General features: G+C 40.9%; 1 protein-coding gene across 1 annotated transcript in view; it reads left to right on the top strand.

Moving 5' to 3' along the window:
- The window catches only part of IQSEC1 (IQ motif and Sec7 domain ArfGEF 1), a 685,037-nt gene that overhangs the window by 619,264 nt on the left and 38,678 nt on the right, over window positions 1-27,095 (top strand). Inside the window, exon 7 of the mRNA XM_065408003.1 lies at window positions 22,995-23,156. Within this exon, the coding sequence (XP_065264075.1) occupies window positions 22,995-23,156 (162 nt within the window). The remainder of the gene's footprint in view (window positions 1-22,994; window positions 23,157-27,095) is intronic.

Genomic DNA, 27,095 nt, shown 5'->3' with positions numbered 1-27,095 from the left:
CAGGAGGAAAACACTAACTGGAAAAACCTTCTTTTGATGGATTCAGACTTTGTGGTTGGGCTCATTGAGAAACCAGACTGTAGGAAGCCTTTGGATTGTTTCTTTAAAAAAAAAAAAAAATATGACCATGGGTTTATGTCCTTGTTTGTTTTGACTGCATTCTGGAAATGCCTGATTTACCAGTCAGCTGGACTTGAAGACCTTGGGATATTCAGGTCCTATATCCACCAATACTGCCCCATTAGTACTAACTGACAAAGTACAGTATAGTACAGTGATTATACAGTACCATATTTAAGTGTGTAAGGTTGATATGGTAGGTGACAAATGTTTCTAAGGACCCACAGATAATAGGTGGGGTGATTTTAAAATAAGTGGCCATGTCTGAGGTAGTGTAAAGTAGGGGAGGATCCTTCACGGCCAGGGCCGGCTCCAGGCACCAGCTTAACAAGCAGGTGCTTGGGGCGGCCAAGGGAGAGGGGCGGCGGGTCCCTCACTCCCTCTAGGAGCGAAGGACCTGCCGCTGAACTGCCGCCGCCGATCGCGGCTTTTTCTCTCTTTTTTTTTTTTTTTTTTTTTGCTTGGGGCAGCAGAAATACTGGAGCCGGCCCAGTTCACGGCGCCATGAGCACGGGCATGAAGGAGCCACCGACTAATGTCCCCAACAGCCGTGGGACCAGAGAGGAACTAGCCCACCGGGGTTCCTCACCCTCCTTGGGTGGCAGGAGGTTCCACCACTTGATGTTGGGGCAAGACACGTGGATGAGGAAATGAAGGGTGTGGAGCATGAGCACATACAGCTATTTCTGAGCACGGTTCAGAGGCGGAGGAACATAGCGGGTGGACAGGGAGGCTCGCGGGGCAGGGGCCTGATGATAAGGTCCTGAGGGCCAGGGGCGAGAGGCGGGCAGGGAGCACCCTCCCATAGGAACCCCTCAAGGAAAATGCGAGAGGCGGGCAGTAGGGCTGCTCTTACCTCCTGGAGCACATGATGGGCGGGGGGGGGGGGGGCACGAGGGATGGAAAGCCCCATGCGTTGGCCAAGCATCATGGGGTCCTCCCAGTCCCCCCAATTGTAGTGCAGGCATTTTCCAATCCTGGGGTACCAGCTAGGACCAGCCTCTGGCGCACATCCCTCTGAGAGAGTGCTAGAGGAATTGCCAACTGCACACCTAGATGGGGGTTGAGTAGCAGAGCTCTGCAAGGAGGTCCTCCCGTCTCAGTGGCTGCCAGGGACCTGGTCGCTGAGACTAGCTTCCATGTCCTGAGGAGGTCCTGGTAAAAGACCAGCAGCTCGGAGAGGTCTTGTGGGAGATCTCTCTGGGTGAAGATAGAAGAGCTGCCAATCATATTAAAGGTGGCAGAGGTAGGCATGTGCCAGTGCGCTCCACCCCAGACTACTTGCACCATAAAGGAGCCTCTGCAGGGCCAGGAGGTGGAAGACATGGTCCTGACTGTGGAGGCAGAGTAGGCCCTGTCCACCCTCTTCCAGTGGGAGGCTCAGGACACCTCCCTGCATTCCACACAATCTTGTTGCTGTTTACTGTTACTGTAAATCACTGACATCCTCAATATTGAATTGAGGTTATAGAGTATTGTTTATACATCATTTCCAGCTTTCGGTTCTGCCTTGTGTTGTATCCTAGACTCACTTTGGGATTTTGTCATGTTTTAAAGGCCAGTGTTACACGTTTGTCTTGCAGGGATGTCATTTCTATTAGTGCCATCTATTTTTAGAATAGAGGCTAAAGGCTTAAAGTGTTTTACATTAAGAAAAAAATTCCTAAATTTCCCATATCCTTTTTTTTTTTTTTTCCCATTTATCGTCATCTTTTATTTTCTAGAAATGATACATCTGGAAAACTGCTGTTCCTGTATCAGATCATCAGCTTTTCCATTTTAAAAATACTCCATAGCCTCCTGGGTTTCAAATTATCATCAGGGTCCCCCAGTTCCAAAATTCTCCCAGAGCATTTCTTGATGCTGCCAGAAGGTGTGAGAAGAAGGTTTGTATTATGCAATGATAATATGTATATTAAATCTGGGAGCCCCAGAAGCCCTACCTGTGGATCCACTGGTAATTTCATTTTGGGTAGATTTTTATTATGAAATCCGTCTTCAGAATCCCTGTGCTCTTGGACATTCCCGCCAAATATGGAGAAAGGTACTTTACATTGCACATGCTTTCCCACAATTGTTTAATACATCTTTTTTTAAACATGAGGGTGTCCTTCTCCACTGGAAGAGTAACTTATAATTATTTTCTTTTAGTTGATATGCATAGAATCATAGAAATGTAGAACATAGAAATGTAGAACTGGCAGGGGCCTTGATAGGTCATCTAGTCCAGTCCTCTGCACTGAGGCAGGACTTAGTATTATCTAGCCCAACCCTGACAGGTGTTTGTCTAATCTGTTCTTAAAATTCTCCAATGACCGAGATTCCATAACCTCCCTAGATACTTTGTTCCAGTGTTTAACTACCATTACAGTTAGGAAGTTTTTCCTAATGTCTAACCTAAACCTTCCTTGCTGCAATTTTAAGCCCATTACTTCTTGTCCTGTCCTCAGTGACTATGGAAAATTGTTTATCACCTTCTTCTTTATAACCTTTTACGTACTTGAAGACTGTTATCGTGTGCCTCCTCAGTCTTCTCTTCTCCAGACTAAAACCCAATTTCTTCAATCTTTCCTTGTAGGTCATGTTTTCTAGACCTGTAATTATTTTTGTTGTTCTCTGGCCTTTCTCCAACTAGTCCTCATCTTTCCCAAAGTGTGGTGCCCAGAACTGGACACCATACTCCAATTGAGGCCTTATCGGTGCTAAGTAGAGTTGAAGAATTATTTACTTACTTACAACACTTGTGCTAATACATCCCAGAACGATGTTTGCTCTTTTTGCACTAGTATTACATTGTTGACTCCTATTTCATTTGTGATCCACTAAAGCCCCCAGATCCTTTTCTGCAACACTCCTCCTTGGGCAGTCATTTCCCACTTTGTATTTGTGCAATTGATTATTCCTTCCTAAGTGTAGTACTTTGCATTTGTCCTCCTTGAATTTAATCTTATTTAATTCAGACCATTTCTTTAGTTTATCAAGATCAGTTTGAATTTCAATCCTGTCCTCCAAAGCGCTTGCAACCCCTCCCAGCTTGGTATCGTTCACAAACTTTATATGTGTACTCTCTATGCCATTATCTAAATCATTGAAGATATTGAATAGAACTGGGCCCAGGACACATCTCTGTGAGACCCTACTCAATATGCCTTTCCAGCTCAATTGTGAGCCATTGATAACTACTCTCTGAGTATGGTTTTCCAGCCAGTTGTGCACCCATCTTATGGTAAATTGGTCTAGGCTATATTTCTCTAGTTTGTTTGTGAGAGGGTCATGTGAGGCATTATCAAAAGCCTTATTAAAGTCAAGATATGACATCTGTTGCTTCCTCCCTCTTCCCTCCCCCCCCCCCCGCCCCCAGTCCACAAGGCTTGTTGCATATGGAAGAGTGAGCTGTCCTATGCCAAATAAGGAACCAGTGCTCAATGGGAGCTTCTATCTATCACTTTTTCAGTCTCTAAGTGATCTTGAAGTCTGTCATTTTTGGAGGTTTGACATAAAATGTTTTAATTAAATGTAATCCTATATAGGTACTGTATCTATACTGAAAGTCTTCTGCATCGTTTCTGGGTTCTTCATTTTCTTCCCTTTAATTGGCTGCTGTATTCTTTTCAAGCCCACTTTTCCTTCTTTTTGTAAAAAGGGCTCAGTCTCTCCTGGAGAGAAGCTTGGATTTTATCTAATTTTTTGTTAGATGGGAGGGTCCAAAGCTGGCTCTCACTTCATACATGAGGCAAAAAATAGGGCAAGGGGGACTGCAGAGTGGGTCTTTTCGAAAAAGACTTGGGTGTTCTGGTAAGAAAATTGTCTTTAAGGTAGTAGTGAAAGCTTTTCTCCAGCCTCTGTTCCTACCTTCATTGCACGTAAAGGCCTGTAATTATGCTGCTCAATACGGTCTCAAATTTGGGGCGACCACCACTGGTCTGTAAAAGGATGTTGTAAGTCTAAGGATCTTATTGCCCCAAATATAATATAAAATTGAGGACTTTAACTCTTCATGGGGATTTCTTTTAGAAGTCTTTGAAATAAGAAAGTAATTTTTGGGAAGAAGGGACGTATCAACCAATTCAGTGTTGTTAGCTTGTCTTTTTTTATTCAATCTTTAAGCCTATTCAACAGACGCACATAATTTGCATCATTTTTTTTTCTAGATTGGAGGCAATTGGGACCCCCTAGATGCTTTATTGAGTTCATAAAGAACTGATTTTATACTCCTGCAACTTCTTCCCACAGTTCTTTGAGTAAAGGATGGATTGGAAATCTTTAAAGACTATTGTCAGGTTTTAAAAAGATATTTTTAAAATGCTGTATCCAATTACCTCACCCATGTGTATATTACAAATAATCCTTTATCTTAATAAAGCTAAAAGAACTTTTAGTACTCCAACTTTTCACTCTTTTTTACTGATTCTTTACTTTTTAAATTTCAATCTGGTTTGGAGGTTGAAAATAATTTCCCATTTGTTTATAGTCCAGTTCTCCTCCATTCTCATGCATCAGTTCAATGTTGTAATGTCTGGGCTGCAAACTCTAAAAGGGGAATTTTGTAGAACTGACTCCATTGGAATTTTAAAATAAAAACTTAATGGAGACATATTTGCTGGTATTAGGCTTTGTATAAGTTTATTTCTGAAGAGGGAGTCTGATCAGACAGGGTTCTTTGAATTTTGCACATTTTTTCTTTTGTGGACTTCATTTGACCCTTCGTAGCTTGTTTAAATTGTGTTTCTTCTGTGAGGAATATATTTGATTCTATAGAAAAAGAAAACGGGGGGGGGGGGGGGGGAAGGCTTGCCTAGGACTTCATATCAGAGGAATTTGTCAACCTACATTGACTATATGCACTATAACAGGGATGTTACTATTGTTGCTGCAACATCTGGATAGCAGATTACTCAGCAATAGACAGTTCCAAGACAAATTAAAATCAAAGCACTCCGTGTAGTTTGTCCCCTAACATGCAGAGGAGTATGTAAGAAGAAGAAAATGTTCATAATATGACTCTCATTTGTTCTAAAAACACTTGGCCATAGATTAGAACACCTAAGGAAGAGTCCTATGTTTTTGATCTGCCTTTTTGTTTTACAAATGCTGGTATTTTTTCCCCGAGGACTTCTCTCTCTCTCTCTCTCTCTTTCTCCCCCCCCCCCCCCCCAGGGAAATGGGTCCTTCAGAGTACATAGTGTTCTGCCCAAAGAACATCTGAAATGCGTAACCATGTGAGATTCAGCCAATAGTGTATTTAAATGCTGATTTCAGGTATGCATGTGGGGATTCCCTTTATTGACATTAAAAGGGAGTATAAACTTTACCAAATGTTGAAAATGAAATCTAGCCTTCGAAAAGCTGCAGTTCTTCCCAGCATAAAGAGTGTGTGAATGTCTTATGGAAGTCTAAATGAATCATTACCTCATCAACAGCCAATCAGATCCTTTTGCTCTTAAATATTCCAAGCACATGTTTCCCTCTAACTGCTCCGTGCTAGGAATAGGCAAATATTTTGCTTTCACAAAGCCTGGATGGGCATTTGGGATGTTCTTTTACTAGAAAATGCCCATTATAAAAGGAAGCATTTGGTTGGCTGCCCACAGTTCGAACCAAGTGAGAATCTGAGATGATTGTGCAGGCCAAGACTTGTCAGCCAGTTTATTTTCCCCTCAAATCCCCCGTGACCAGATTTTCAAAGTGGAAAAATAGGAACAGCTGCCTGTGCAGCTATGTAGAGGCCTCCAGTTTGGATGGGGGTTAGGGAGATATGCACAGAAGGGTTTTGGAAGCTGGAGCCAGGAGAAAGAAAAAAGGGGTGCCCAGTCTCACCCCCCTCCTCCACAACCTGGCATCTTCCCTTCTTCCCCACCATCCTGTGGATTTGACTCTCTGTATGGGAGGCCTGGCTTGAGGAGTCGTGCAGGTATTGTGGGGTGGGGGGAGAGGAGCTGCACAGGGCAGAGTATTCACATGTGACAGGCCTGGTGGGGGAAGTCCTTGAGCAGGATATTTGCTTCGCGAGCTTGGCACCAGTTTCACCAAATCATGTGATAATCCGCTTCTTCAGGTGGTTAGTCTTCTGCAGGGGTTTGCAAGAGCAGGGACAAAACACTTCTGTTCTTTTCTTGGGGGGCAGGGAGTGAGGCAGAGAGAGAGATTGTGTGCAGCAGGGACAGTGGAACAGACCTGTAAAACAGGAACTGTTACTGATTTCCAAGGACAAGTGGTCACCTGACTTGAATCCCATCTGACAGCTATAGGAGAACCATTAGGGAAGTGATACTCCACCTGTGCAAGCCACACTTAAGGAGCCCATAGATCTCTTGGGAAGCCTAAAGTCTCTCACTGGAGCTTCTTTTGTTCTGCCTAGCTCTGGGCAGAGTGAACAAAGCGCTGACTACACAGGGTCACCTGCTCCTGTGTTGCCTGAAAAATGCAAGATTGAGAAAAGGGCAGATGAGGGTGGGAGGTGGCCATGGAGTGAAGTACTGAACAAGCAGGCCAAAATAACCAGCCAGAAAAAGGGGTCAGGGAGAGGAGGAGAAAATTCTCCCTGCAGCCAAGAGAGAGGTTGTCTTAAAGAGCCACAAAACAACCACAGCATGGTTTTTTCAGTGCTTTCTTGGTTTGTTTGTTCTCCCTTCGCCCCCCCCCCCGCTTTTTTTTTTTCTTTGTTAGAATAATACAGATTTTAGAAGCAGTCTGGTTCCTAAGGCCAAATCCTACTCAGCTCACACTGAAGTCAGTAGGACGACTCCTCTGCGCATGGGTGAGCGGGATTTGGCTCCCAAAGTCGCTACTTTCTAGTTGCCGAACAGCACTTATGGGGCTCAGTCTGTAGCTGCATCAGAAATTTCCCAGTGCTCTAGCAGCTCGGCTGCAGACTGCCATTCCAGTTTCCATGGAACTGGGTGGCTGCAGGGGGAAAAGGGATAAAGGATTTTATGATCATGTCTTTTTCAGGTGATAATTTTCAGACAAGCCAGAACATTGCACAGTACCAGACATTATGTGCGGTACATAATTTACCCAGCATTTTGCCACCTGGTGGGTAACATAAAGAAGCTGCTTTTTGATCTCATGGAAAATGATGCTGGAACCATTTGGTTAAATTCTCTATCCAGTTTTCTGAAGAGATGGCAACAGAGTTTGTTCCTTTTATTATTATCTTCGCACCCCTTTATCGGCTAAAACAGGACACTAAAATCACTTCTTTAGGGATGAACTCTAAATTACACCCATGTAAATCCTAAGGAGCTCTGTTCTCTGGATAGCAGGGGTGTAACTGAGAGTAGAATGAGGCATTTTGGCCCAATCTTCCATTCAGCAAATGGTCTGAGAAGCAGGGCAGGGCACTAGAGTGGACGTGTCTGGGGCAAGTGTGGAAGAATCCTTCCTCCCAAGCTCTGGGGTTGCTGTGCAACTACCCTCTGGCAGCTACCTCAGACTGTATAGGCCTTTATACAGCCCCTGTCACAAGCAAGAGAATGGCAGCCCCTATAAAACACTGGAATCTCTGTCCATGCCCTGGTTCTCCTGTCCATAGCTGCAAAGGAGGGGAATGTAGATGCTCCTCAGTAAATAGGTCCCTTCTAATAACAATTAATACCTAGCTCTTGTATAACCCCTTTCATCTAAGATCTCAAAATGCTTTATAGTGGAAGTCAGTATCATTATCCCCATTTTACAGATGTGGGGGGGGGGAGAGAGAGAGAGAGAGAGAGAAGTGACATACAGATTGGTGTCAGAACTGAGAATAGAAACCAGCTCTCCTGAGGTCCAGTCCAGTCCAGTCCAGTGCCCTGCCCACAATGTTTCTTCATTTTATCAGAAGGTACTTGCCTTTTAAATATTAGAGTTTTAAACAGAAGGGCTCCTTAATACCAGAAAGATGCAGGCCTTGGCTACACTCGGGACTTCCCAGTGCTGCCGTGGCAGTGCTGTGAAGTGCGAGTGTAGTCGCACCGCCAGCGCTGCGAGAGCTCTCTCGCAGCGCTGTATGTACTCCACCTCTCCGAGGGGAATAGCGTGCAGCGCTGCGAGCGAGCGTGTAGCGCTGCAGGCTCTGATTACACTGGCGCCTTACAGCGCTGTACTCGCTGCGCTCAGAGGGGGGCGTTTTCACACCCCTGAGCGCAGCAAGTTGCAGCGCTGTACAGTGCCAGTGTAGCCAAGGCCACAGAGAAACTGGAGGGCATTTTATCAAACCTACAAAACTATCGAAGGGACTGCAGAGAAAAGATTTAAAAGAAATAAATGTGTCCCTTGTTAAACCACGTCTGAGAGGGGACATACCTGGCTACAGGTATTTGAAAAGTGGAGACATCAAAGCAAGCTATGAATTAATGGGTTACTGGGGGAGGAGGGAAGGAGATGAAGAAGAGTAATGGAATGAAATAAAGCAGGAGTCTTGAGGCTGATTAGCAGCGAAAACTACCTGACAGTGAGAGATCCCATGGAATAGTCTATAGGGGGGAAGTGGTGAAGTACCAGAACAGATGTCTTCTATTTTCTAACTTCTATGGCTGTAAGTAATGCCAAGACCCAATGTTTTATTATCCGTCCAGTAGAACCTCAGAGTTACGAACTGACCAGTCAACCACACCCCTCATTTGGAACCGGAAGTACACAATTAGGCAGTAGCAGAGACCAAAAAAAAGTGCAAGTACAGTGCTGTGTTAAATGTAAACTACTAAAAATATAAAGGGAAGGGGCATTTTCTTCTGCATCAGAAAGTTTCAAAGCTGCATTAAGTCAATGCTCATTTGTAAACTTTTTGAAAGAACAACCATAATGTTTTGTTTAGCATTACCAACAACCTCCATTCCCGAGGTGTTTGTAACTCTGAGGTTCTACTGTAATTCAACCACTCCTTTAGTTCCGTCTGTGTGATTTTTTTTTCTTTTTTCTTTCTTTACATCCCACTTGTATAGCTGGTGATGTAACAACCCAATTTCTGATGACTTGATGACCAATTTTTTCCCTCCGAAGTACTAGTGAAGGGCACCCAAGCCAAGCCTGGCACCAATGGGATAGCTGAGGCATGCAAAATGAGGAGCAGACTGTCTGTCATCGGCTTCCCTGTTTTCTGTGATGATCCTGTGAAATGCCCTCCGCTGTTTGGGCATTCAAACTATGAGCTTGTATCTTGGCAAGGCAGGAGGGTATGTGGTGGGATCACTGCTCTCCATGACATCATTCTCTCCCCCTCCAAAGCCACAGGGATTGTTCAGCGTGAGGTAATGCTGACTCTGTTTGCATCATTTTACACTGTCTTCCCTTTCACGTGTTGGGGAGAAGATTTAGGGAATGGTGAGCCTGGAAGCAAAAAAGCACCTGCCTTCTGCAAGTGTCCCAAGATCCGCAACATTTCCTTGTATCAGAGGGGTAGCCGTGTTAGTCTGAATCTGTAAAAAGCAACAGAGGGTCCTGTGTGGCACCTTTAAGACTAACAGAAGTATTGGAGCATAAACTTTCGTGGGTAAATGCCCACTTCATCAGACGCATCCCTTGCGTCTGATGAAGTGGGCATTTACCCACAAAAGCTTATGCTCCAATACTTCTGTTAGTCTTAAAGGTGCCACAGGACCCACTGTTACTTTTAACATTTCCTTGTGTTTCTCATCACCTCTGTGGGCTAGAAGAGTCACATCCCATACCCATTCTACAAGAGATTAACCCCACTCCCCCTGACCCCTCTAAGCACACACAGCCAATGGCCTACGCTGAAGAAAATAGCAGGTTTCAGCTTGCTGAGTTTCATTGCCCGTAAGTGGGTTTTTCCTGATCAGGGGATGATATCTCCCTTTATTACCAGCAGAAGCAGGTTTACATTGGTTCCTCTTTCTGTTCATTAAACAGTTCCTCAGTATTAGGAAGGCGTAGATCAGACACTGCAGTCGATCTGTCTACTCTTCTTCCTTTTTTATCCCTCTCTTCCCTTGCCATGTTGTGGAAAGAACTCTGACAGAGTGTTCCTTCGGCTCTGATTTTTGTAGCATTTTAAGGTTGTTGTTTTTTCCTTCTTTCCCAGAAGGTTTAAAATAAACTCAGCAATTTCTTTTAAATAGCTGCAATGCTGCAGCAGTAGGAAGCTGAATACAAAGGAAGAAAAGAAGTGAAGCTATCAAAGCAAAACTTTGCTGCCTGCCAGAATTAGTGTCCAGTCAGCCTACTATTTGCCCTCTTGGCTATTTAAAAAGTATTTTGATTTCTAAACTCAGACTGAGAGATGTCTGATTCCTTTATATTAAAGGATTAATCTTTCCTGGAACAAGGTTTTAGTACTGTAGTAGATTTCTTTGTGTAAGTTTCAATTACAGACTAATGCTTGGTTGTATGAGTACTAGAGAGATTTTCAAACTGGAATCACTACCGATGCCATCAGTAGACTCCAAGAAGACTTACTGGCATTAAAGCTGGATTGATTCCCCCTTGTGAAAAGTGTTCCTAAGCTTCAGAATGTGGACCATTGCTCTGTGTAATATAGATGGCCTTTAAACTGAGGTCATGCTTCTTGCTCTCATTTGCTTGTTTATTAAGCGCGCCTAGCTCAAAGTTCCTTCACAGTAGTGCATTTGCCTGAACTTAGGGGAGAAACTGAAAAGTATGGATGTGCTTTTGGAAGGACTGAATTCCTTTTATGGAGGCTTCATGAATGGTTGAGGGTTTCTTCACCTCCATCAATCCGGATAGAAATTCCAAGTTTTAAGAGGGTCAAGCATCTGTGGTTGTACATGTCTTGTGAATAAATCCCGACTCTAGTTCAAAAGCTACTAAGCATTACCGAAGACAAAATCTAGCATAAAGGGAGCAGCTTGGTGTGCATTTACTACTCCAGTGCCCCCATCCAGGTTTGTGTCTGTGTGTGTTTGCTATTTTCTGAGCTCTGAAAATGAACTTTAAAGGATTGACTGTGGTTTTGGATGCATTGATTCTGCATGTTTTACAAGTCAGTAGTATGGAAGAGTTTTACCTACATTTAGGTTCAATGCTTTGATTTGTGTTTTGGTTTGTATTCCATTAAGAGCAGTTAGGGAGGAGGGCCCAACAATTAGATCAGTTGTGTAACCAGAAGCGCTGGAGTCCATGTACAGCAAACCCTTTTGTATTAACTAAAGCTGGCCAAAACTTTTTCTTGTACATTTTTTTTAAACAAAAAATGGATTGAAAATTAAAAATTTTGCAGAAAATTTTTTTTGGTTGAATTTTTTTTGAATTTTAGATGAAAAACCATAAAAATGTGGTTTTGGTCTTCCCCTTTCTCTCCCTTGTAACCACCCACTCACCTCCACTCCCACTCCAGTAGAGAATGAAAACCAATTTTTTTTCCCCAGTGTGTGTTTGGTTGAAAAATGGGGGAAAAGGCCACACATGAAAATTGAACAAAATCTTTTGCAACCTGTCCTGTGTCATATGACAGAAGCCAGGGGCTAAAAAAAAAGCAGTCTCGTGCCAGAACCCCTGGTACACACCTTTTATTACATACAAACTGAGTGTACAGAGGATATTTTGAAGATCATTTTTCATATCTCAAAATTAAAAACAAAGGTCTGCTGGCACTTCAGGGTAACTGCACTTGTATTCCCCACTCCATGGTCCTCTCCAGGTGTGCCCAATCAGGTCTCAAGTCTCCAGCCATCACCTGTCTCTGGGCAGGGACCCTTGACAGTCTTCTGATTTGGGGCTTTTAAGGCTGCACAGCCCTCTGCCATGTGCTGTGATATTCCCAGCAAACCAGACTGCCTTATGGCCACCCACTGTGCTTTGCTTTCTCTCTTGAGGGCTATGAACAGTGTATTGCCAAGTAACCACACAGCTCTTTCTAAGCAAGCAAAACACAATTATTCTTAGGGTAAAAGCATTCCAGAGAAAAAAACATAAAAACAATAAAAGTTCCTGTACACATGCCATCAGCTTACCAGAGTCATCCATCAGTCTTACGAGGCCCTAGCAGGCCGAAGTTCTTCAAACCATTTCTCAACAGTTAGGGCCACCCCTTGACAGAAGCGCCCGTTCTTTTGCTGAATCCAAAGAGGGCTGGCCCTATGTCAATTCAAACTCATCCTGTTATACCAAATGCCCTTTCCTTGTCTCCTAGTCTCTAGAAAATCCACTTTGAACCAGTATATGCAAATCACTCCGGGGGCAGTACCTCTCTAGAATTGTTTAGTCTCAGTAACTTGCCTTAATAACCTCCATTGTTTGTAGTTCCTGTAAGAGCTGTGGCAACCCTTCCCCGTGGAGCAGAACACATTCATACATAAAACATTCATAAATGTAGTACAGTTGTCCCCAAAGATACTGCATGGAGTTGCAATATCTGTCACAGTTTGCTCATAGGGTCAGGATACTTTTATACAACCACAGGCCACAGTGGACATTTTAGTATGTCCACTTAGGGTGCAGAAGCCTTGAGTGATGGTTCAGACATATAAGGCATATGAGCCACATCTGATGGGTGGTGATGCTGAACCTCTGGGACTGAAACATACTTTCTGATCTTTGGTCATACAGCATTTGTGGTGGGCTGGAAAAATGTTTCCCTATCTTGGCAATTCACAGATCATTGGACCTAAGAGCATGATGTCACTGCACTAAATTATTTTTCCAAAATTTGATGTCATTTGAAAACTTGTTTTAATTTTAATTTAAAGGATTCAGTATTTTATGGAATCCGAGGGCTAGAAAGAACTGCTATTCATCATTGGCAAGATAGGATTTGTAGCTAGCCATTGATGTGCAGTACTGGTTACAATCCCTGTTGGTTTGTGAGATCTGGGCTCAATTCTCATCTGGCGTAAATCAGGGTAGCTCCATACATGTGAAAATTATCATTGGTCATTCAGAAGTGACAAAAATGTGAGCGACTTACCAGACAGACCAGGATACTTCCGGCATTGTACATATTCAGGGCCACTCCACTTCTCAAGAATTCTTGAATGAGATAATAAAAAGAGTAGAAATGGAATGTCTGATGCATTAAGATGCAGCAGAACATTTACATAGGTGTGTTCTGCTCAGTCCTGTGAAGAAATAATTGAACCCTTTTATTTCTTCCTTTTATATGTGCATTGTTTGGTCAGGTGGTAACTTCTCTCAGAAATGCACTAGAGTAAGCAGAACATAGTGTGGCATTTTCATAGGAGCAAAGCATATTTGTTCCAAAGAAAAGGAGTTCATTTTTAGAAGAGGTTAGTCTAAAAGTTATACTACCCCAGCCAGCTGACCTTTCTGTAGCTTTTCAAGGTTGTTTGTCCACTTATTAAAAACAGAACAATTCTCATAGCTAGCAGCTTTTGCATCACATGCTGTAAATTGCTGTTTGTGATAAACAGAACTTCTCAACAAATCTACACAAATGTCAACATGTTATGTGAACCTCTACTGAATTTACACTTTCGATAATGCAAACTGATCTTGTTGAGTAAACAGATTTTTATCATCTGGCATTTTGAAAATGCATTAAAAGACCTTTTGAATTTTTTAACTACATCAATTAAAAACCAAACACTGGCTAGGGGACAGAAGACAACAATGACAGATTGCATGACTTTGTTTTTCTTCTTTTTAAGCTGTAATTAAATGACTGTGCAGCAGAATTCCAGCCCGTTCATAGTTTAACTCCTGGAATGTTTGTTCTTTGTAAGAGTCTATTTTCCATACGTTGTTGTGTGGTGCAACATATGTTAATCCGTTCTTGTGAGGCTTGCATTACTCCCTCCACTTGCTCATCTATTTCTCCTCCACACACATCACTTTGGGATCTCTTGGTTTTCAGTCAGAGTTCCCTGTTCAATACAAGATCTGAAGCAAAATAGAACAATCCCCAATTGGTTGGTGTTTTATTTGTTTGATAAGTCAAGCTGCTTGAAAAATAAATGAGTACAGTTTACAACTTTTTTAGAAACTGATTGTTCTGAGCTACTTTACTTCCATTAAGAATATATCTACTAACTTTTAAGTATCATTCAGTCTAGAAGTGGAAGCCTAAACCTCAACAAACAGCAAAATATTGTTCTGCTCCTGTAGTTCCACTATTACAGGTTCACAGACTTTTCATTTCCACACTTATTGGAGGGTAGAATTATCAAACCAGCATCAGGAATTTTCATACCCACCAAAGACCGTCTCAACTAGTAATATAAATCAATCCTGTTTCGGTTCTGATTAGGCAGACTTCTGGGTGGCCTCTGTTCTGAGTTGCTCCATATTTGAGGGGAAAGTAATAAACTTGGTTACGATTAAAAACAACAACAAAAAACAGTAGTAGCTCCACCTATTCAACACAGCTATTGCTGTCAGCAATAGGATTCTTTCTTCTTTGTAACAGGGTTGACAGCAGCTTTATTTTATTTTATTTTTTTGTTGTCTCTCGGTCTACGTCTACACTAGAGACCTTTATAGCGGCACAGCTGTACCGTTGCAGCTGTGTCGCTCTAAGGTCTTCTGTGTATCTATGCTGACAGGAGAGAGAGTCTCCCGCCGACATAGGGCTGTCCACACTGGTGCTTCTGTCGGTGTAACTTATGTTCGTCAGGGGTGGGTGTTTTTTCCCCTACACCCCTGACCAACAAAAGTTTTACCGACAAAAGTGCTCGTATAGACATAGCCTCATTTGGAAAGGCCAGGAGGCTGACTACCTCACTCACTCTCACACTCACACTCACACACACCCCCGTTGTAGGGCCTGAGATCAGAGCCCTTACTATGTCTGAGACAGGCCCTTTTCTTCTACTTACTAAACTTGAAATCTATAAATAGAAACATCTGGGGAGAAGGGGAGGGAGATGACTAAATTCCATTGAAATACATTGGACTAAGTCAATGCTGGAGGGATAGAGAGGGGAAATCATTCGTTTTGTATTAGAAGAGAGGCAGGGCATCTTCCTGTGTGCCTTTTACTTTACTCATTGTTAACTTTTACAGGAAGGTTGGGGTAGGGACCACTTCTAAAATTCCAGAATTCTTTCTCCAAGTCATAGAACGCCCAGTTAAGTCTCTTCCTGTCAAATAGGGTAACATTTTCTCTAATTAAGCCATTTAAAAAGAAGAAAGAAGAGAAAAAAATCTGAATAACTGATTCTTCCCTCTAGCTCAAAATATGACGAAGAGGAATATGAGTCTTCGTGACCCTCAAATGAAGCTTTTTTGAGAGATCTTAATTTAAATTAAATTAATATCTGATTTAAAATATTATAGGAGTTAGAGCAGGTCTTCCTAAGGAAAGCTTTCCAGACGACAATAAAAAGAGGCTGGAACTGTTCAGCACTACCTCGATTACAGAAAGTGTGAGAAGATGAAGATGTGTATTCGGGGTAAGAAACAGTCTCTTCCTCAGGAATTAAATACATGAATAGCGATCGATACTTAGTATTTATATAGCACTTCAGACATTCAAAGCACTGTACAATCCTCAACATACCTTGCTATCCAAGAAATTTAGTAGTAGTACTGGTATATCTATTTGAGAAAACTGAGAAACAGAGCGGTTAAGTGACTTACCCAAAGCCATGCGGCAAGTCAGTGACCGACAATTCAGGTGCTCCAGGCTACTAGACCGGTGTTCTGCCCATTAGGCAAGACTGTCCACTGTTACTTTGGACAAGTTACCAAAGGACCAAGTTGAGCCTTGGGTTCCAGCTTAAAAGCAATTCTGCCAGTGTTGCTTGCTTCAAGAAGTCCTTTATTCCCATTAAAAGTATTGCTTTCTGATCATTTGAAGACAGATAAAAGTGGTGTAAAAGAAAGAGTTTGAATTCTTCTCCCGGGAGGTAGGAGCAGTTCTCGATGTACCCTTAAACTCTGGAGTTCGGCACTGATTACTTGAACTGAATGGAGTTTTCTTCTGGGTTATCACTGGTGTCACCAAAGTAGAATTTATCCCCAAATACACCTCTACCCCGATATAACATGACCTGATATAACATGAATTCGGATATAACGCGGTAAAGCAGCGCTTGGGGGGGGGGGGCTGCGCACTCCGGTGGATCAAAGCAAGTTTGATATAATGCGGTTTCACCTATAATGCAGTAAGAGTTATATCGGGGTAGAGGTGTATCTTAGTACAAGAGACATAATTACATTTTAAAAACCCCTACTGAGATAAACAAGGATGTTATGAAATGCCTGGAACTTTTAGCAGACTTTTTTTCATCAAACACTAATACTGATATAGTCCAGGAGTAGGCAACCTATGGCACGTGTGCTGAAGGCGGCACGCATGCTGATTTTTCAGTGGCACTCACACTGCCCGGGTCCTGGCCACCAGTCCGGGGGGCTCTGCATTTTAATTTAATTTTAAATGAAGCTTCTTAAACATTTAAAAAAATGTATTTACTTTACATACAATAATAGTTTAGTTATATATTATAGACTTATAGAAAGAGACCGTCTAAAAATGTTAAAATGTATTACTGGCACACAAAACCTTAAATTAGAATGAATAAATGAAGACTCGGCACACCACTTCTGAAAGGTTGCCGACCCCTGATGTAGTCAGAGTTTTTGGAAAAACCACGCATCTAGTATTCCCCGAAGAATCATAGCTCTGCTCACTGATAACCGATTGTTATGTGTAACAAAAGTTATTGACTTTTTAATCAAGGTTCTTTTTTGGAGAACTTGGCTTTTTGGAGAGGATTTATAGGTTAACATAAAGCTTTAACAGACTTTTTAAAACTCAAGACTTCTTTTTTTTCCCCCGAGAAAGAAAGAAAAAACACTTTACTCCTCATCTCCTGACACCACTTTTTCAAATGATTGCCATAAACCAAAGTTTAGGACTCTGGATTTTTTTAAATCCAGACATAGGGGACGTTTGGATATTCTCATGGCTTAGAAACTGCAAAGAAGGTTTTAGGTTTTGATATCCCTTTCTTAGAACATTCCTTTAGAGGGCAGGATTTGGGTCCCTTTTTGTTATTTATTTCCTTTTTACTTAAGGGGGAAGGAAAGTATAACTCCTAAAAGTTACTGAGTATACATTTAATGGAGAGAGTTTAAGTTCTCTAACTTCTTGATTGATTCCATAGCATCATCTGATGGATCTTGGGGAAGATGGGGTAGTTTTTACTTAAATCTACAATGTACTGGTAATCATAGAAATATAGGACTGTGAAAGTGTTCTTAAAACGAACGTGCTGGGTCATCATCCAAGACTGCCATAACATGAAATATATGGCAGAATGTGGGTAAATCAGAACAGGAGACATACAATTCTCCCCCAAGGGGTTCAGTCACAAATTAATTAATGCATTATTTTTTTAACAAGCATCATCTGCATGGAAGCATGTCCTCTGGAATGGTGGCCGAAGCATGAAGGGACATATGAATCTTTAGCGCATCTGGCACATAAATATCTTGTGATGTCGGCTACAACAGTGCCATGCAAACACCTGTTCTGACTTTCAGGTGACATTGTAAATAAGAAGCAGTCAGCAGTATCTCCCATAAATGTAAACAAACTTGTTTGTCTGAGCAATTGGCTGAACAAGAAGTAGGATTGAGTGGACGTGTAGGCTCTAAAGTTTTACATTGTTTTGTTTTTGAGTGCAGTTATGTAACAAAAAAAAAATCTACATTTGTAAGTTACACTGTCACGATAAAGAGATTGCACTGCAGTACTTGTATGAGGTGAATTGAAAACTACTATTTCTTTTGTTTATCATTTTACAGTGAAAATATTTGTAATAAAAAATAAATACAAAGTGAGCACTGTACACTTTGTATTCTGTGTTGTAATTGAAATTAATATATATGAAAATTTAGAAAATATCCAAAAATATTTAAATAAATGGTATTCTATCATTGTTTAACAGTGTGATTTAATCGCGGTTAATTTTTTAAATCGCGGTTAATTTTTTTAATTGCTTGACAGCCCTATTTATCACCCTTTATAACAACCTTTTATGTACTTGAAGACTGTATCATGTCCCTTCTCAGTCTTCTCTTCTCCAAACTAAACAATCCCAATTGTTTCAATCCCTTCTCATTGGTCATGTTACATAGGACCTGTCATCATTTTTGTTGCTCTCCTCTGGAGTTCATCCAGTTTGTCCACATCTTTCTCAAAAGTGTGCTGCCCAGCACCAGATATAATACTCCAATTGAGGCATCATCAGTGCTGAGTAAAGTGGAAAAATTACTTCTTATGTCTTGCTTACAAGACTTGCTAATACATCCCGAAGTGGTGATTGCTTTTTTTGGATCAGTATTACATTTTTGACTCCTATTTAGTTTGTGGTCAACTATAACCCCCAGATCTTTTTCTGCAGTTCTCCTACCTAAACAGTCATTTCCCATTTTGTGTTTATGTAATTGATTATTCCTTCCTAAGAGAGGTGAAAATATTATCTGTTCTTATCAGTTTAATACCTGATAGGTCCTTTTTTGCATTTGTCCTTATTGAATTTCGCCCTATTTACTTCAGACCATTTCTCCAGTTTTCAAGATCATTACAGATTCTAACCCTGTCCTCCAAAGTGCTTGCAAGCCCTCATAGCTTGGTATCCTCTGTAACCATTTAGAAGTGTACTCCCTTTGCCGTTATCCAAGCATAATCTTGTTACCTTGTCAAAGAAGGAGGGAGGTTAGCTTGATGTGATTTGTTCTTGGCAAATCCATGTTGACTGTTACACATTACCTTCTTATATTCCAGGTGCTTACAAACTGATTGATTATTTGAACCTTTATCTTTCTGGGTACTGATGTTAAGCTGACTGGTCTATAATTCCCTCTGTTGTCCTTCCCCCCCTTTTTTATAGATTTTCTTTTTTCCAGTTCTCTGGGATCTCTCCAGTCTTTCACGAGTTCTTAAAGATAATCACTAATTGCGCAGAAATCTCTTCAGCCAGTTTCTTCACTATTTTGGGATGTATTTCATTAGGCCCTGCCTACTTGAAGACATCTAACTTGTAATTCTTAACTTGTTCTTCCCATATTTTAGCCTCTGAACCTACCTACCCCATTCATACTTATGTTCCCTATGTTAGTCATCCAATCACTGCTAACCTTTTTGCTGAAAACTGAAACAAAAAAGGCATGTAACACTTCAGCCACTGCTGCATTTTCTGTTATTGTCTTTGCCTCCTCACTGAGTAATGGGCCTACCCTGTCCTTGGTCTTCCTCTTGCTTCTAATGTATTTGTACAATATTTTCTGGTTACCCTTTATGTCTTTAGCTAATTTAGTCTCATTTTGTGTCTTGGTCTTTCTGATTTTATTCCTATTCATCCTTTGTAATTTGATCTAGTTTTCACTTTTTGAATAACTCTTTTTTTGAATTTCAGGTAATTGAAGATCTCCTGGTTATACCAGGGTGGTCTCTTGCCATAATTCCTATCTTTCCTGCACACTGAGATAGTTTGCCCTTAATAATGTCTCTTTAAAAACTGCCAACTCTCCTGAACTCTTTTTTCCTTTAGGCTTGCTTCCCGTGGGATCTTACCTACCAGCCCTCTGAGTTTGCTAAAGTCTGCCTTCTTAAAGTCCATTGTCTTTATTCTGCTGTTTTCCCTTCCACCATGCCTTAGTATCACGAACTCTGTCATTTCATGATCACTTGCACCCAAGCTGCCTTCCACCATCACATTCTCAACCAGTTTCTCCCTATTTGTCAGAATCAAATCTGGAACACCCTTTTCCTCAATAGAATCAAGGAAGCAATCATCCAAAGCCCATTGCTGCACTTGGAGTGCATGTATGGGTGTGTATATGCTCCAGCATGAAGTACTCTCTATGTTAAGTATCTGTCATCAGAAGATAAATTAAAGGACTTTCACTAAGATTGTGGCCACTGGTCTGAAAATGTGTTAGTTACATATCAAAGTTAAAAGATATCAAAAGTTAGGATAATACCGAAGTTAGGAGAATCTTTCTTCCTTAGACCATTAATTTGATTGTAATTAGGCTGCTACTAACCTTTTTCTGTTTTAATCTTTTATAAAGTTGCTTTATTAGTCATATTTGCCTCTGCTAGAAGAGTAAATGAACTGTTCGTTCTGTTTGCAGACATCTGTTTGTTGTTGATTATGATAAAGTAGATGTTTTAACTATTCCCAGTATCCTCCTTAAAATCAGCATCCATTGTCAATCTAGAAATTTCACATCCATCTCTTTGCCCTAAACTTAGATAGAAAAAACATCATGGCTCCTTCTTGCTATGACCAGTTTTAAAATTGTACATAGACCACATGTTTGTACTCTTTGGTGCACTAAAGCATCATCTGTGTGAAATAAGTAGTTGACAGGTATCAGCATAACAAAATGCCAGAGTATTTAGAACTAATTGGCGGTCTCAGCAGATAAGGCCAGGAATTAGTGGGAAATAGCTGAGAAGGTAGTTTTGGCCTCTATCTTAGAGGTGGCTTCTCCAGGTTTGAGTTGAATCACATTGGTGCATCATTTTGATGAAGCTAACACTACTGCGACCAATGCTGTATTGTCATGTGGGTAAATGGCAGCCCTCGTTCTGGGCTCCCAGTCGGAAGCTTTTCACAAGCAGTATTTTCATTTCATACTTTTTATAACCAAATGGAATTTTCTTTTTCAAAAGATTTGATTGCTTGACTCACTGCTGATATTTCACTAAGGCATTAAGAAAGGGCAAAATGCCTCCAGCCTCAGATAGCTAAATGGATTTGTAGGTCAGTTTTGGAGGCTTTTATCCAGTGTCTGTTAAAGTGATTTCATGTTCCTAGACCAAAAGAAAAGCTTCTGTGAAGAGTGAGACCCTCAGCTGGTGCAAAGTGGTGTAGTTCCATAGGATCTGGCCCAAAATCTCTAAGGCAGCCCTCTAGACTCAATACCTTTACACCTTGAATTAGAGCCTTTATGCTGTAGGTCTCTAATCTTTATAACCGTCTCTTCTTTTCTTTAAAAAAAATTGAGAATCATGGTTCATTTTACTTATAACCATGAGTTTGTGTTATGAATATTGTATAAGCAGAAAGGAAAATTCCTATGTGTAAATTTTCCTACATGTAAATTGGGGTTCCAGGAATGTGGATAGATGCCCATGCTATTCTTTTCATGATCATATTAACATTAATTTTTGGTTTGGGGTTTTTCTTTGAGAGGGGGAAGGAGGAAAGCAGGTAAAGTTATGATTTAGCTTAGGAAAAATTATCTAATATCTTCTCAATCTGCAGAAGATACAGTCTCTGGTGGATGGGAGAAGTCTTACTTTTTTGATTGGTCCTTTGTTTTCCTTGCTTAGCAACTGCTAGAATGGAAAGTTCATGAGTTCATTTCACTGCAAATGCTGAGCAGAAACTCAGTTCACTAGTAGGGAAAATTTCCTGTCATAGATTTTTGTTTTTGTTTTTGGTGTTATGAAACTAGAAATTCAGGGAGATCCAGAATTCTAAAGTGTGATTCAAGAATATAAGAATACAGCTCTTAAATATTTTTCTTCTGATGAAATAATCTGTTTTGGACTAGGGGAGGATTATTTTACAAGTTTGTCCTCATGAGGTAACTGCATACACTACTTATTTAGCTTCAAATGAAAAGAGCCATCAAACTTGATTTAAGAGATTGTGAGATGGAAGTTTTTGAGACTTCTCAGTTTTGATGAAATATATATATTTTTCTGATCCGCCTAACACTTAGTTGGGCATCAAATGTGTAATAGTGTAATGTCGCAGAGCATGGGGACTGAATGCTGGGTTATTTGGTAATGTTATTTTCAGTGTAAAAAAAAAAAGTGAGGAAAGGGTTGTATGATCATCCTTGTATAAAAATAGCAGGGTCACCTTGTTCTTTGAAATTGATTTCACTAGCATTAAGAAATGCAATATCCTTCAGCTCATCCGGAAAGCTACAAACCGTTCATTTTTACAGGTGTCCATTGTGTCCTAATTTTTAGTAAATAGACAAGGCGATGAAATTACTGGAGCTGTGAAAGTATTGCATTACAAATTGTGGACGTCTGCTGGGTAGCAGCGCTGGAAACATAACATGTTTATGCTGTGAGCGGGACTTTGTCATTTAAAATGTGAGCAAAAATATATGACTGCCTAAGCCACAGATTTATAGCAGGAAATCCTCACCATTTAATATGTTTGTCAGAAAAATAGCTGCGTACTTTTTATTTTTGTGGGATCTGAAATCATGCAGAGCTAAATTTGGACATGTAGAAAGGAGTGTAAATTACACAGAATTAAATGATTGTGAAGGAATCGGAATCTAATAGAGTCAAAGCTGTTGTCATGTATATTTCAAGAAGCTGGAAGAAGTTGTAAATTAAAGGAGGGGGTTATCCCTTCTTTGATTTATGTCTTCTCCCACCTTTGTAGTAATTGCATGTTCTGTTGCTCTTCTCTTCTTGTCCTTCAGCTTGTGAGTTGCACCATTTTAGATGCCTCTTACTTTTCCACATAATCTGGGATTTAGATATGTTGGTTAGATTTATTTTTTTTTTAAATTATGTTTTCAGAGGACATGGCACTCTCATTGATCGCACAAGATATGTCTTCAGTTTAGTATCTGATGTTGATGGTCATTCTAGACCTTGGCTTATGATATATCAACTTCCATAGTATGTCTGAAGCTTCTTACGTGGTGTGATTGGATAGCCTAGCTCCTGGAAAGATCAGGGAGAATGGTCAACCTAGTTTGGATGAGTACTGCAGAAATGCAGTTGGAGAGATTTTTAGTGCCTCTTCACCATGAAGCTCCATTTCAAAGCCAATACACCATTAAAACTAAAACAACTCTATGGATTTTACAATATGACTACATTTATTTTAAAACTACATCAGTCCACCTTCTAACTCAGCCAGTCTAATGTTACTTATGGAAAGATGAGGTTTGGGGAAAAACTCAAATGCACATGGGAATGAAGGAAATGAAATAAGTGGCTTTGTGTTTATATTTCTCCCTAGAAAACCTGAAAAAGGAGTCCAGTACCTAATTGAGAGAGGTTTCGTGCCGGACACTCCAGTTGGTGTCGCCCATTTTCTCCTGCAAAGGAAAGGACTCAGCAGACAGATGATTGGAGAGTTTTTGGGCAATCGACAGAAGCAGTTCAACCGAGATGTATTGGAGTGAGTAGTGTGTGAGGGAGTGGGATGGAGCACTCAGGTATTCATGTGTGCCCTGTGGGACATTTAAAGGGGCTAATGCTCACGAAATATTTTGTGTATGGAATGAAAGTGTTTTCAAAGAAAAAACTGCGCGAGTGTAAGGATTAACAAAGAACAGGCAAAAATAAATACTCTTCCTTACTTGCCAGCAATGCTAACGTTTTTCAACAAAACTGATCAAGTAGGATGCTTATAAGGATTTATATACATTATAGAATTCACGTTTACTCTAAATTTATGTTGTAATTTCACTGGGGAGGACTGTCTATTAATTTTGAGAGCGTTTTCCTTCCTCAAGCTCTGAAATAATTTACTGTGTGAAATTTAAAAAAAAAACATTATATGCTACACGACACTTCATCAGTAAAGGAACATGAAAATAACCATTACTATTTCATAGATACACAGGCACTTCTTATGCTGGCACTTGTCTAATAAGGGTGTCTGAGAACCAGTTTCTTGGAAAGGATTAGATAAAAACCTATGTCAAAAGGAAAGCAAAAGTGGAGCAGCAAATTACACTCACCAACAGTTTGGTTAAGGTTATTCAAATACTGTCTGTTAAGGATGGAGGTTGCTTTTGTTTATTTTAAGTGATTTGATATTTCATTTAGCAGCGATTCTTTTCAAGACCTGTATGGATGACTCACTCACTAACCAAGCTTGTTGCATCTCACCCCAGATTTATTGACTTGTGCGCATGTGACTTGCATGAAGAATTACCACTTACTGCACAAACAGCCAGTTAGATGTTTAACAGGCTAACTGCATAGGGTACATGGAGGGTGGGGGGAAATACCCTTTTCCCAGTGCAAAAAGACAAAACAAAAATTCTAAGCCCACAGTTTTGGCCAAGACCACAACAAAAAATTGCTGAGATTTGCATAGAAATAGCCCTTATTGAGGACTGAATGCTTTTCCTGGCTTTAGGGCCTGTGGGGGATTTTCAGTTTAAAAACGATTGGAAAATCACTTCCTGAGCCTGGTCAAGAGAGGCTTAATTCAGCCCCCAGGGAAAATCTTCCCTTGACTTTACTGGAGATGAATCAGGCCCTAGGAGCCCCACTCAGCATTGCTAACTCACTAACCTCTTGTGATGTATCCCAAGTCTCATGGTAGTTGGTGTTTCTCATGTAATCCAGGAGCCATGTGATTACATGAGAACCTGGGCATTCATTTTTTAAAATAAGTTTTTGGCCCTAATCACTATGGAGAAAATCCTGAACACATGACCCCCTAAAGCCACAAAAACCAGAAAGCAAAGTAAAAGAACCCCCAAAGTATTATTTTTTTAAATCTCATGATTTTTAAGCCATTTTCATAATTTTGGAGATCTGAGTCATGATTTTGGAAAGCCTGGGGTTGGCAGTGCTGCTGCTTTGTGGTATCATTGCTTACCTAAACATGGGGTGGATCCGTGGGGACCTCTTGTGTTGCACAATACCACATGCTGTGGGCAGATTGCTGCACATGAACTCTTCCAGCTGCCCATGAAGGTATCATTGATGTCATCAGCTGACCCCAGGACCTGGGACTGTAGGCATAGACCAGTTGTCCCTAATCGTTAATGTATCCCTAACTCCTTCCTGCCACACCCACCTCAATGAATCGTGGACTCCAAAGTCAAAATGGGATCATATAATTGGGAGCATCAGTCACAGGCAGTTTGTTTTTTCTAAAGCATGGAAATTAAATGCACTATGGCAATGCACAATTTCATGCACCCAAATGAAGGAAATGAAAATAAGATTCCCACACCAACTTTTCACTAGACCTTGTTTCAAATAGGTAATATTTTTTTTTCTTACTAAATGTGTAGCTTGATCTGTTACTGTGTGTTCTACATTGTGTACAAGATTTACAATGCTGTTGCTGTTAGAACCTCTCTGTCTCACCGTGCAAGCTGAACAGTGTATTAGTATAGTTTATTTGCATTTATACACACATCATAGATCTTTACTTAGAGGGGCCTTTTATTTGTAAACCTTATGGTTCAAGAACTGCATCTTTACTGTACAAACAGCAGGAGAAGGTAATTAAATAGGGAATGTGGGTTCTACACAAAGGTATGCAGTAAAGTTTAGTGACTTGCCCTAAAGAAGTGGCAGATTTCAATTCAACAGTTCAGCCAATCAGGCTATTCAGCAGGAAGTTTGGCTGGCCCATTCTAACCATTTGCAACCATTCCCTGGATCTGTGCCACTATTAGACTGGGGTGAAGATTTTCCAAGGAAGGCGTATTGTCTAATGATCAAAGTAAACTATGGTGAGCAAGGAAGAGGCTGGATTCTAACCTAAAATGAGTCATTGATTCACTGTGTGATCTTGGGCAAATCATTTAACCTCACTGTGCCTTGGGCAGCCTAGCAGAAAATTGGGTAAGAATCTCGTTGATAGCCAGATGGTGTATGTTTCATGAGATTTCCTGGATGGGTAAATTGCCAAAAAGGACATCCACCTGCCTACGACCTCCTGACTGTATTTTTGCTGCAATTAATCTGTTCTTAAAACAACCTGCCCCAGTCATGTTAAGAAAAAAAATTGTTCTGAGGCAACCCCAAGATAGCGTAATTGACTCGCATATAACACTGTGAGCCTTGGCAGCAAAAAAGCACAATGGTTTTAACCAAGCTGACCTGCTATTAGGGATGTTCACACGCATTCTTTGTTGTGCTACAACAAAACGGTGACTGTTTTTTCCATCTCTGATAAAGACATGCTATCAGACTTAAAATCATGTATTAAAAAATCATACTTGAAACATGATTCCATTCCCCCGTGATACTCATAACAGATAAGATAGTAAAAATAATTTAAAACATTTAATTACTTTCCATGATTGATGCTTTTATTTTGTGTGCTTGTGACTATATATTTCATTTGTCATCACGGTGCACTTCCTGGTTCTCATACATGAGCATAAATGTGCAGATATTGCATGGGAACATTTAATTGTTTTAAAACGTCTTCACCGTGCAATTTTGAAAACCTCCAAGAAAACAATCTACATTTCAGACTCTGGGCTGGATCATTGCCACTCTCCAGCTGCTTTGCAGTGCGCCATAATTGGCTATCTGGGGATTCCCCTAATGTCAGGGTCTCCCTGGGTGGCATAGAGTTGGCATAATGTCTTGATGCTATACCCCTTGCCAGGATATGAGGTGTGTCAAGGGGCATGGCTAGAGCACTGCTGTATGGCAGTGATCCTTGGCTGCTAGAGTACCCCGTGGTGGCCATAAAGACACCTTTCTCCCTCCTGCCATGCCATACAAGCACAGCTGAGGATCTGGCTCTCTATCCGCCTATGCACTTTCTTTTAACAAATGGGATTTGTATTAAAAAAACAAATGTCTAGCAGTGTGAGTGAATAGTTAGATAAAAGTCACAGCATCCAAGTGACATGTGGAAAACATGGCATTGTGTATTACAACCTCCTCCTTTCCGTTAATTCCATCACAGAATTCTTCATAAAGCTTTAAGACCATTGTGCTCTCCCCAGCAGTACAGGAGGGAGCTAAACCTCAGAGGCAGTTGTGGTGTTATGCTGATGGGAAAAGCAACTGAGTGGGGTGTTCCTTTGTACCCTCCTTTCTCCACTCTGCATAAAACCTGCAAAGAAACAGCAGGCAGGGAATAGGCACTAGAAAGAAACCATACTAAGTGGCATGTCATCCTCCACACACACACAACCCACAGAAATCTAAGAAGACCTGGAGTAAAGATCATGGAAAGCTAATGCTGATTGAAGTTAGTACTTGCAGTAATGGGCTTTAGCCACTGGCAGCATAGCTACTGTCTCTCTTGATGATGAGAGGATGTTGGAAGGAATGATGGAGGAAACTTCCCATTGTACTACTGGCCAAGGATATTTGGAGACCCAGATACCCCTAATATCTTCAC

This window comes from Emys orbicularis, chromosome 7 (genome assembly GCF_028017835.1).
Source record: "Emys orbicularis isolate rEmyOrb1 chromosome 7, rEmyOrb1.hap1, whole genome shotgun sequence".
NCBI classification, from domain to species: domain Eukaryota; kingdom Metazoa; phylum Chordata; order Testudines; family Emydidae; genus Emys; species Emys orbicularis.
Note: the sequence above shows the minus strand (reverse complement) of the source record. Positions and strands in the feature narration are given on the sequence as shown.